Source organism: Saccostrea echinata, unplaced genomic scaffold (assembly GCF_033153115.1).
Source record: "Saccostrea echinata isolate AGI-Se365-2 ecotype Australia unplaced genomic scaffold, CSIRO_AGI_Sech_v1 ptg000028l, whole genome shotgun sequence".
Classification (NCBI taxonomy): domain Eukaryota; kingdom Metazoa; phylum Mollusca; class Bivalvia; order Ostreida; family Ostreidae; genus Saccostrea; species Saccostrea echinata.
This window is the reverse complement of record NW_026889777.1, coordinates 7,032,093-7,045,319: the sequence shown is the minus strand read 5'-3', so window position 1 is coordinate 7,045,319 and position 13,227 is coordinate 7,032,093. Positions and strand designations below refer to the sequence as shown.

Sequence of the window (13,227 nt, the reverse complement as noted above, 5' to 3'; positions counted from 1 at the left end):
ACAAATGCTTTTGTTTATATGACATCCCGAGTTGTCAGTTTACAAACTGTGTGATAAAATTTTATTCACTGCATGAAGAGGTAAACATGTGATAAATGATATATCTTACGAGAGATTAAATATACAGAGTTTAACCTATTTCTCTATATTAGCCAAACATCAGTACATGCAGTGTATGATATACATTTTGCATGTTTTGGTTTAATTGGCATTTCAAGTTAATTTTTTATACTTAGTTGCAAATTTAGATACAGACATTTATATAAATAAATGCTACATGTATATCGTAAAAAGGTTTTTTAAAGATCCAGTTTATCCGGGTCAAACGGGTTCTAGGAAGTTGGAACGAGCACATCTGTGAGATCAATTTTAATTACTTGACTATCTCTTTGATGTGCGTCCTAATACATTTTAATGCAAAGATCCGTAGCCTTATTAAATTAAAGGCAAAACAAAGGTCGATAAGCTCTACTTTTGTAAAATCTGGCAATTTGACTTACTTTGGCAAGAGTTAAAAGAAATCATTTGTCATGGTAGTACATATTGAAATATATTTTTAAAAATGCCTGTGCTATTTGATCTGGTTCTAACCTTGAAAATACAAGATCCTAATACATTCATCAGTTAAAAAAAATATATCGAACGAGGAACTCGTCTTTGAAGTTCACGAAAAGAATTGCATATTTTTGCTAATCTTTGTAAATAACCATCTGTAAAACCTTGAACATGTTTTTTGTTATACACAACTCTTACGCAAACACCGATTGTTACTAATATAAATGATGGAAACATAAGTGGGTACAAGAAAAATTGAGTAGCTACATATAAATGTATAAATACACCCCAGTGTTTGCAACATAGGAACCCCAATACTTTATGATTTCCGCATTGGAAGATGCAGAAATCAATTACGAAAACATCACGTGACCGACTTCTCTGTCATGTTCATCATATCAGCCTTGTTGTAATCCAGGTAGAGTAATTAAGCCGCTCTTCTTATCTTTCTACAAAGAATGTTAATCCCATCAGCTGATTTTTAATGTGGCGAACCGTTAGAAACAAAAAGAACATTGTTCTCTCTCTCTCATTAACAAGGTCATTACATATATAGGGGAACAAAGACAAAGGTTTTACTATGATCTGTATTCAACAAAGCCAGTACTTTTAAGGGAACATGAGCAGAGGTTTTACTGATATGAATGTTAAATATATTAATATTAATATCAATTAGGATTCTTGTAATTAACACCTATAAGGTTATTGCAGGGAGTTTTAATGATAAGTTTATTTGTAAATAAAATCATTAAAAAAAAAATTGTAACATGGAAGAATACACATCAGATTTTTCATTTAGTTAATGCCTTTTGTCATAGCATTTGTTCAAATTAATATACCCATGAATAAAAGAAAAATGAATAAATTTCACAACGCAGATGTGCGTTTTGCGAAAGAGTTTAATGTATTTCATTGTAATTTACATCTCTTCACTGTGTTTTTAAGCACAAATCAATATTATTTTCCCCCCAGAAACACATTCCCCAAACAACCCCCGTCCCAGCGTTCCATAAATTCACAATATGAACATTTTAATTCATTGAGGTTTTAACTTTTCTCATCGCCTTTTTAATTTACTTTGATGATTTATACAAAAGAACAAATCTCAATAAGGCTTATCTGTGGTCCCCGGTTACTCGACAAATTTCGAACATTCATTAACATTTTTAAAAATTAAATTTTATTATTAACTTATGTCTTTATTATTTGAATCATCATCTAAAAATGTCAAACAATAGATATAGGCAGCATACGAAGCTGCTCGTTGAAGGTAGGGTCCTTTGATTTTCATGAATATCAAAAGAAATCAGCGACAGGTACACACTTTAAAGCTTTCGTAAACACCGAGCACAGGTTTGTTCAGAGTCGAGTTTGAAATATAATGTGTATATTATATGTGTAAAGGTTGAGTGAAAATATCTTTGTTGAACAACCTTGTGCTCTATGTTTTCTAATTAAAAGTATTGCGATTTTGAATCTCTTCGCTGACTTCATTTACATGCGATTAACCTCTTTATGACCTGTTTAGAATCATAACAAGCCACGTGGATTTGTTTTGTTACGGGTAAATGCCCCCAGTAAACGTGCTAGTTCTCAGTTGAAACGTACTCAGTTTTATATCGATCAGCATGGACTTGTTTGGTTTATCTTGTTATAGCTTTTATTGCCAAAGTTTTGTTAATAGAAAATTGTATTTGAAGTTGATTGTGAATCTTGAACATATTATTCGTCTTTGGAAAAAAATATCATACCAAGATCTTCTTTTTATAGTATCTAATCTAAATGTCTCCGCCCATTTCCATGTAATAGAGAAACCGTAGTCTGATCGGGGGAAAATGTTCCGGCATTTTTTAGTAAGATAGGTGTTAAAAATAGGCTTGTATTTTTTGATATGTTTGATTATTCATTATAAATACGCAATGTTTTAATTAGAAATACTTCGTTATACACAATGAAAACAAACAAAATATCGTATGCTAATATTTAACCGGTAAACCAAGGGTGTAAAAAGGGACCACACTACTATACTTAAGTAGAATACTCCTTTGAGAAACCCCATTTCCCAGTATAACCCAAACAAATCGCTTATTTAAAGATAATTTAAAGCTTTCGCTCCTAATACATGCCTTGTTTTGATTTCAATATTTTCCACTAAATCAAAATCTGTTTTTCCTTTTTCCAGGCGCAAAATAATATGACGTACCATATATACTCGCATATATAAATCGATTGAATTTTTTCTACATTATTTTGAAAGAATCGATTGCAAATTACAGATTATTATACTTGTATCTACCTGTCTTTCAAATTATGTTTTGGGGAAGATCTTTGATAAACAACTGTAATAACAAAATATATACATTTGAAACAAAAATAAAATCATTAAAATCTGTAAGCATTTGTACTTAATGTAAATCTTCCCTTCCTGCAAAAAAAGAATCTTAAAAATCGTAAAAATGTGTCCCGGTATTTCGATCATCGTTGACAAAATACGTTTCATCGACCAAGTCGGACATACAAGTTTGGATCAAAATTTTACTCCAAAAACCGACTTATAAGCGATAGATGCATTACATTCTCTGATTATATTGAGCATGACCATGCACCTGTACATAATTTAGAATATGTCTGTATGTACGTTGTAGGTATGAAGGCTTTGTTCTGGTAGCCATGTATATTATGTACATCATTTTGATGTATTTTAACAAATCAATTGAACCCTTCATGGAGGGACTAATCAAGAAAATCAAAGCCCGGAAACACGCCAAAAAACATCGACACGAAGACCATAACTCAAACCAAACCGAGGCTGCTAAACCGCTGTATTATGAAAACAGCAAAGCAACGCCCAATGGTTCCCCCAACTCGAACGACGACGAAACAACATTTAGTGTTAGGAAAGATGAGGAAGACAGCAGTGTCAGCGAGGATAAAGAAAGCGATGAGGACGAAAAAGATTTCCACCCACCAGAAGGGCACAAAGATTGTAAGTCTAGAAACAGAGATAACTCTAATGTTTTCTTCTTCCTTTTCTTTCTTTAGGTATGAGAGTCTTATAATGTTCCTCATGTACATAGTGTACATCCTTCTGATGTATTTCAATAAGACGCTGGAGCAGTTCATCTATCATCTTTTGCAAATGCTCTCCGGAGGCAGAATTGAAGATCCTTTGCGTACTCATGCTCATCATAACGAAAGACAGGCGCTTTTGGAATCAGAAAAAGCCAATAGGTCAAGGTCGATTGAAGAAAGTAGTACCATTCCAAAGGAAGTTGAATCCTCTTTCAGTAGCCCTGACAATAGGTCGTATGAAAAAAGCGCCGATCACAAAGATTGTAAGATTTCCAAGCTATTTCTGGTTCCAGTCGTCTCTCTTACACTCCTCACACATGCGCATCAGAAATGCACGCCATTTTTATTCAAACGCGCATTTTCCCTACGCATAGCTTTATCTGAAATTCTACTTGCACTTTTACCCATAGTTACTTACAGTTAGGAGGCATCGTATGTTTTTTTTTTTTGTTTTGTTTTTTTTTTTTTGGTTTTGTTTTTTTGTTTTTTTTAAATAAGAAAAAACATTGTATTGGTAACATTGGCACTGCTTTATTTCAAGTCTCAATGTAATAACTTTAACTCCTAAATATTTTATTTATACCCATTTTCTTGCAACCTAAAATTTTCTTACGCACTGGCGAAGTTTTCGATAGTCTCAATTTAAGTCCAGCAAACCTAATTAATTAAGACTTTTAAATAAGGTGAAATGTTTTAGGAAGAATTAAAAGAATATGCTAGAAACACACAGTTAATAATATTTGAAATAGCAGCTTTAAAATATGAAGATACTGTCTGGAACTATGCGCATTCTTTTTTTTCTTTTCTTTTTGTTGGGGGAGGGGGGAGGTAGTAAATATTATACTTTTTTGAATTATTGAATCTGCAGCTCTCTGGTCGTCTATCCATTTTTTTTATCAATGAGCTACAGATCTTCAATCATATTCCAGCTACCAGAACATTGTGCAGCTCTCTATTCTGTGTTTGGTTATTTCACTTTAAGATTTTGCCTACCACGTAGAAAGGTAAAATAAATCTACATAATTATACAGTATTTCCTTACATTTCTGTAAATGCAACTTGCTTAAGTTAGAATATAGCAACCACTTGTCGTATAATTACCCTGAATTATATACAGTTAAACTTCGGTATCTCGAACACGGATACCTCGAATACCATGGATATGTTGGAGTGATTGGGAAGTCCTAACCAGGTACTTCTTAACTATTTTACCCTCGATATCTCGAACCCTCGAATATTTCAAAGTTTTTTCTCGGTCCCATTGAGTTTGAGATAAAGAGGTTTGACTGTATGTTTTTAATATTGAACCAATGAACAGAAATAAACCGAGTCTCGGAGTTAAATCTAACTATTTGTAAGTATCTCCTTAAAAATGTCTTCTGTTCTGCACACGATACGATTTTCTCACACTCCGCAACATCATGCGCGACTTCTCTCTCCAGCAATAATTGTTGCTAGATATTTTTCTTGACATCCCTATTTATAAAGATTCAAATACCATTGCTTGCAAAACCTTACCTAGATTAATATTTCTTGTTTGATTCGGTTAAAATAATCTTTTTTTCTCTGTCTCTTAGTCCTTCATCTTCAATATTTACCTTTTCAGCCAAAGAATACGAGTCTCCGTGGAAAATCCCGGACACTTTCCTAAAGCGCGTGTTTTGGGTGGCCATGATTCCAATGCACGCCTTATTCTTCATTTCAATTCCGGACTGTCGGCGGCCTGGTAAATGGCATAAGACTTACCCTTTGACTTTTGTGATGTCGATTGCATGGATCGCTGGACTGTCTTACGTCATGGTATGGATGGTAACCGTTGCGGGTAAGAAAAATAGGTTAAGCAGCCTCTATGTACACTCCACACTAAAGAGTTCCAAATTTATGGTACTTTCATGCAGTAAGAGTGACATGCCCTTTGAATTGAAAATGAATCAACTAAAATCATTCGATCGTGTAATGCACAGCCTGTAATCAATTCAAGTTAGTATTCTAAACATTATACTTGACCTAGTTGTAGTTAGTGTAATTGAATACGTTTTTATGTGTTTTACCCATTTACGCAAGTAAGCATCAGTTAATTCTTGTCTGTGCACATTTTTACAGGGAGGTACCTTATGTCTAAAATGAAACATATCAATTCAATATTTTCATTTTTATACGATATAACTTTCTCAAAGATCAATAAGCATTTTTTTTTCAGTAACTGCTATATACAGACGGACAAACAATATTGAAATTTTCAAACAGTAAAAATTTGTCTAACCTGCATGTACTCGTTAAAAATTAGATTGTTTTAATAAAGTGCATGCTCATTAAGCTTAAGTTAAAGACTCTCTGCGTAAGAAGCACATGTATTATATGTAAGAAGAATTTTTCTAAAGTTCTAAAGCATTTGCTTGGACTATTCGCTGGCTATATTACATGTATCTCTTACGGAAAAAAAATTATCCCATCAGAATTTGTAAAAACAATCATGTACAAGGATTTTTCGTTCCCGTCCGTTCGACTCCTTTTTTCGACACATTCGCTATAAAGTTTATCTGAGCTCTCATTTATTAATGCTAGGTCCATGTTACATTATTCAACACACAGTAGTTTGTAATGACGTAGTTTTTCACCTTTGACCTTGATACCAAATCGAATGTCAAATGCTCTCTTTGCAGCCATTAAGAGTCAGCAATTGTTTATATCATATTATTTTGAAAGTAATGATGATGCATGATTTGATATTTTATGGAAAAGCTGTGTTTGACTTCAATTTGGTGTCATTGACTCTATTTTAAGTTATATCTCGAAGATCAAAACAAAACATGATCGTGTTCAGCCCAGTCAAAACCAGGCCGTACTTTACAAAACAGTTGCTCTTGCTTGTGTGTTATAACCTTTGACCTTTGGTCAAATGTCATATTCAGAAGTTCAAGGCTATTGCGTTTTTGATATATCCTACTATAATATAATTAATATTATAATCGTTCATTGATGAGAACACTTCTATTCTAGTTAATAGACATATTACATTCAGAGAGATGGTGTACTGATTCTTAATTTATTAGCTATAAAAGAAAAGTTTTCGTGTGGTGCAGATCGATAAATGCATGAAGCCATATTGCTTCCTATTCAGTGCACTTTTCCACCAATCTTGGAATTAATTGTTTAACCGATCGATGCAGAACTCATTCAAGTAGTTACAAATTATTGATTGAACTTCACGCGGGTGCGGGTATAATAAAAAAAGGTAATAATTAATTACCAATATTGTTGATTTAATGATTTTTAACTTTTAACTTAACTTTGACATTAAGTAAATACGTTTTGACAATAGATACCCTTCAAGTTTAAAATCAAACTAAACTTTGTCTTGTCACAATTTAGATATGCATTTACTTGTCGAGAAAGTGTAATGTTTGAATTTTACACTGTAAACCTTGTTCTGCCTTTTAAAACAATACATGAGGAAAGAACGATTACTCTAAGTTCTTGTACAGACTTTTGAACGGGGATGGGGATCTTGATTATCCTCCTTTTAATTTAAAAATAAATAAGCCTGACAATCAGATCTTTGTAATTCATGTGAAAAATACCAGTACTGTTCACAGAAAAGAAAACACCGGTTTGCTGTCACATTTACAGCTTTCCACTTGTTATAGCTGGGGAACCCTATAGTTACCATGATCCGCATTCAAACAGGTATCAAAATAATCTAGCACCTCCGGAAGTTAACTACAGTACAAGACTAGTCTAACATTTCTGATAAAAACATAGGGCATCCGAGTATTTGATTAATGAATTTCAAATGATTGAAATTTTCTAAAGGCATTAGTAGTATTTTTTGTGTAGAAAAAGTCCTAATATTTCTTTCTATTGTTTGATTTAAGATTTTTTTCTCTTTTGACTACAGTATTTTCTGCATTCTTTTCTTAAGAGGCGCTACCCTCGCGGCTTCCGACTGACAGTAGATGTGGTCATATTATGACCCCGTCGAATACAACCTTAATATTACTTGATCAATGCATTATTATTGAGGTTTTCTTACAAATGAATCCAATAACAGACAGTTGACAAAAACAAACTTTGATGTAAAAAATTGTCAGGACATATTTTTATTCCGGGAACAAAACAAACCGGGAAAATGTTTTATTCATGTATTTTGTTTCAAGGTCAGACAACAAGTTCGTCAATAATATGTAGGCATAATTTTCCCAAGGAATTTGTAATTGAAGTATGTTTCCTCACAAAAAATGAGGTACATTACTAGGAGTTTGTGCAAGATACCAGAGGGTGAAATTTTCTATATAACCCTAGAGGATTTCAGTTGAATTGCTGATATACCAAATGAGTGTTTATATTTTTAGGACATTTTGAAAACGGTTTTGAAATAACAAGACAATAATAATTGAAAAGATTTTTGGTATTTAACAAAGAGAAAAAAAATTAGATATTCGAGGAACGCGTGTCTTCAAACCTCAAGTCAATTGGCATTTCTATATAGGTTTGCCTTTGTAGAATATTCGAAACTTGTGGGACTTTACTTGTTTTATTTATAACTGACATGGTACAAATTCTGAGAGAATCGATCTATGGGACTAACATATTATTTTTACAGGTGACACACTAGGGATTCTGTAGACGGTTATGACATCGAGTTTATTTTTGTAGGTGATGCACTAGAAATTCCGGAGACAGTTATGGGACTTACATTATTAGCAGCAGGTACAAGTGTACCAGACTGTCTTTCAAGTCTCTTTGTAGCCAGGGACGGTAAGTACTCAACGAGTATAGCTTTTCAAAAAGCTTGGCCGTCCTTAGCAACAACCTTAAAGTGTAAGAGGTTACATACACCTATCAGGCCGACTTATTTTTAAGTACTGCAGTTCTTGCTCTTGTACTTCTTCAACAGCTTTTTGCAGACATTAGCCCTACCATATAAACGAAGGAAAAAAAGAATAAACACACATTTCAATATTTGCATGCAGAAAAAGAATTTTCTGTTCATCATGAAAATACAGAAAAACTTTAAAATAGTTGCTATAAAAAATGAAAGTGTTAGTTTCATTTACTGCTATTTTCTTGTGGTTCGTTTTGTCAATTTTTTTTAAGATTGAAAATCTTGAAAAATTGTTAAGCCGTACGAAAATTACATCACCAGAAAATTATTTCCCTTGCCTAGCACAGCATTCAACCAATGAAATAATTGAAAATTTTCACATCATGCGTTTTCTACCAATCACAGAGGAGAGGATGTGTATAGTCCGAAGACTGTAAAATACTTCAACTCTGTATACCGTCTTCCAAGGAAGACGGTAATTATAACATCTCCATCGGTACTGCGGACTTTAAGATGTGTCTGACAATCAATCAAATGACGTACACCAAACATCTTAATTAATCTAGAAAACGCTTAAATATGCACAGGTTTAACTCAGTGAAAATTACGCGACTCTTCAGTGTAATTCAAAGTGTACAGCACGCGTCATTGATCATTGTTCTATATGACGTGAGCAAGATGTCTTTACCTACAGAAAGTTCTAAATTTTTAATTTACCGGTTGAGAAAAAAATACAAAACTGTAAATTCGTACAATGTATGTACTACCACTCGTAAATTCAAAATTTAGAGCATGACCGTAGATCAATGGCGTTTAAATCGTGTCTCTCATCACAATTTTGTACCACTTCTGTAATTCTATGCTTCAAAGTAATGTTTTGAATAATTATAGAAGAAAATATTTAAAGGAGAAAAGTTCCTTTAAAAATGAAGTTTCTATCAAATGTTATAAATCTAATATTTTAAGAACTAGGTAGATGCTGTTATATGTTCTTTGTTCAATAACTTGTTCAATAACAGGCATTTATTTTCTCTGATTTCAGGTTTGGGAGATATGGCAGTTTCCAACTCTATAGGGAGCAATGTATTTGACATTTTGATGTGTTTGGGTCTCCCATGGTTGTTAAAATCCCTCATCCTAGAAGATGGAGACCCCATCCCGATCAAAAGTGAAGGACTCACATACTCTGCCATCACGCTCTTATCCACAGTGGTATTTCTAATGATCGCCATGTTTGTGACAAGATGGCGACTAAACAAAAAGTTCGGTGTTGTTTGTTTGTTGGTATATGTTGTTGTGATCGTTTTTTCCTGTCTTTATGAACTTAATGTATTCGGAAATTTCAACATCACTGACTATTGTGAAAGGAAATGATTGTACACATAGATAGAAACGTCAAGTTAAATTTAAAAAAAAAAACAAAACACCAGTACTCCATCATTGCAAATTATTTTACATAGAGACTGTGTCAGATATATACAATACAGAAATAACTTGAAATGCTCTGTGTATTTAATTTTGTACTGCGAAAAATCATTTTAAAACATATAAAAAAAAAAGAATTAAACTTGTCCTCTTAAAAAATATTTTTCTTGATTGATACTCTTTAAATTGTCACCCTGGCAGACGACAGTTTGGGGAAACAAGAAATCTACCTAGTATCCCCTCTGAAGTTTGAAGGTCTCATTTCTTGTCCTGTTTGCCTGTCCGTAAAATCTCCGGAATTTGTTATTAACGAATTGTAATGGATATCAAGCTTGAATCAAGGAGGAATAAATTAAATTGAGAAGTGTATATATGAGGTGAAAATGTGCATTTTTTGCACCAAAACTAGTCACTTTATATTGCACCAGAACTGTCACTTTACATTATACCAGAACAAGTCACTATGAAAGAAGATACGAAATGTATCCAATCTTTTGTAAAGCAAAGTTGTTAGTAAAGTCGTTGGTAAAGACATCAGATTAACCGTTTAATTTTGAGTGCCCTGTTGCTGAAATCTTACTCCAGTCTTTCACATGTTTATAAAAAAAACCCCACATTTATAGCTATCTGGCATTATTTACTTTTAATACGGCAATATATCAACAAGTTTTCCTTAGTGAAATTCTGTATATGTACACAAAAATGTCAAATTAATTTAGAAAAGTAGAACAAGGAAAGAAAACATTGTGAAAACTGAATTAATATTAAATTAATATGGGTATCATAAATATAAAAGAGTAAATGAGAAAGGGAGCGGGGATGGGGTACGGGGGAGAAGAGAAACGTAATAGTAGAGGTCACAATGTAATGTGTATAAAAACACAGCAAAGCTATGTTTGTTTTAATAGTTTATTTTGAACATTATTTGCTTACGACTAGTATTAACGTTTATAATACTTCATAAAAGTGTTCCAATTTTCTTACATGCATTTACTACCTACTACAAATACCAAGTAACATTCCTATATATGTTAGTTTACGTGCCAAAGAGGTGTATATTGTTCTTGGGGTGAAATAAATTTTATAGTAAAAACAAAACAACCATCAAAATAATCTGAGAAGACGTATTGTTTTCAAAAAAGTTTATAACCCATAATTTTTAAAAGTAACCTAAACATGTCATAAATACCTAAAAGAGATTTTTGTTTCGTGTAACTTTTCATTTGACTTAAATTATTTGTATTGCCTTATACTATCCGTTCAAACATTGATGAACATTGCAAGATATGTATAATAGGATAATGATATTTGTTTTCTCATTAATTTTCTGAGAAAATGATGCAAATAAGACATATTTTGATTATTGTATGAAGTCTTATCCTGTCTTATTATCTGTATATTTTGTTAAACACATTTGTAAATGTAACAGTTATATTTTGTAAATGTATCAAAAATACTTGTTCGTGCTGTTGTTCAAAGCATGGAGAGATACAGTATACTCTGTTGTTTTGTAATGTACGATGTAAACATCAATATTTATTGACTTTGTTTTGAATTTCTATCGTTATAGACAGTACAGATAGTTGGTCCGAAAGACAGACATGTCTTCTGTTGATATTTTCAGGACATAATTAATATGTTATCTTTTGCCAAAATCTGTAATTTTGTTAAGATCTCAATTTTAAAAGCAATCCTAATTACAACATAAAAATGTTTCTGAATGAAAGATTTTTTGCACAACCTTTTTGTGGTGAAATTCACGCGTACGCAAAAAGCATACTTAAAAATTCTTAAAAACATAGGAACATACAAATTGCAAGCGCCTTCGGGCACTCTAGTTAAGGACAGTCTACTTTGTGCTTAAAAGAGTTATGGGTAGGGGTTCCTGAATGACGAAGATACTGTATTATTCAATTGTCATCATGAACTAAATGTTGGAACTTATTTTAGAGTATCATGAAAGGAAAAAAAAATATACATGTATACTTTTATTATTAATAAGAAATTTGAAAACTCGCAGCCCTTAGGAAGTTGTTAATGTTTGTATTGAAGAATTTTATTCCTGTGAGTAATATTGATTTAGGAGTGACAGACAAGAACTTAGGAAAATTGAAAATAAATTAGCTATTGCCAATCCTCCGTTAGCTAATAACAAGACGGTATCAGACCTTGTTATAACGGTATTATATCTCCATATAAGATGGTCTGTGGATTCTAATGACTCGAAGAGTGGCAAATGTGTATTTCAGTTGAAAGGATTGAGCCTATGAAACAATCCATCGCATAGACATGAATATTAGACAAAACATTGAAGAATATATGTCGTTTTATTTTTTGGTATGAATAATAGACAAAAATTGAAAAAATATATGTCGTTTTCTTGGGTATGAATAATAGACAAAGATATATCGTTCTCATGGATATAAATTATAAGAGACAAACGTTGTTTTCTTGCATATGAAGTATGGCGAAACATTGATAAATATATGCCGTTTTGTTGATGTAGTAATGCAGTTGTTATCCTCGATCTCTATTTATTGTTATGTGTTGATGAAATATTTTGATAGTCGATGAGAGATTGTATGTCCCAATTGTTATTTGATCCGCCACTATATTATGGGTGGATCTCCCTCTATGTTTACTTGTGATAGAGTGCCAAATGTGAACGTCTAGTTAGACCGTACATACAATGTAATATCTGATTTAATCAGATAAGCACTACTAGAATGAATAAAATAATTTGAAAATTTCAAATCTTTGTTTTATTTTCTGTTTAAGGACAAATAACACAAATTTTTATTTTCAGAAATCAGCAATATATTTATTAGATTTATGTTCAAATGGATAACTTAAATCATGTTTGCAAAAGTAATTGTGGAAATTTAGTAAGATTTTGAAATAATATCATAAAATGTATGTAAAAAATGTGTAGATTTAAGGACATTCTATACACTGCACACTAAAGAGTTCTAATTCCATGGGGTTTTTTTGCAGTTAGAGTGATATGCCCTTAAATCTAAAATGAAATAAATTGAAATCTACAGAGCCTCATTCAATTTGCAATCAATTCAGGCATTCTTATTTATTTAACATTTTATTAGGCCAAGATACATTAACTGATCAATTTATTTGCATGTACTTTCCCCATTTAATTAAGCAACAGTGATTTTGTTCATCAGTATTTGTTGTATTTTAACATCTTACCAGGGGATAAATAACAGTTACTCTCTGCTGGAAAAGGAATAGATAAAATCAATTCATGTATTTAAATACATTTATGCGATATAATTTTCTCAATGTTCAAAATTATTTATAACTAGTGTATAAAGGGTCGATAAATATAAATTGTC

At 32.2% G+C, this 13,227-nt stretch overlaps 1 protein-coding gene across 1 annotated transcript in view; it reads left to right on the top strand.

Annotated features, from left to right (window-relative positions):
- LOC133194080 (sodium/potassium/calcium exchanger 3-like) overlaps positions 1–12,631 on the top strand; it is a 40,189-nt gene extending 27,558 nt beyond the window's left edge. The window contains exons 6-9 of the mRNA XM_061330033.1: positions 3,201–3,541; positions 5,234–5,449; positions 8,284–8,385; positions 9,495–12,631. Of these exons, the coding sequence (XP_061186017.1) occupies positions 3,201–3,541; positions 5,234–5,449; positions 8,284–8,385; positions 9,495–9,826 (991 nt within the window). The 3' untranslated portion in view covers positions 9,827–12,631. The remainder of the gene's footprint in view (positions 1–3,200; positions 3,542–5,233; positions 5,450–8,283; positions 8,386–9,494) is intronic.
- Positions 12,632–13,227: the final 596 nt, after the last annotated feature.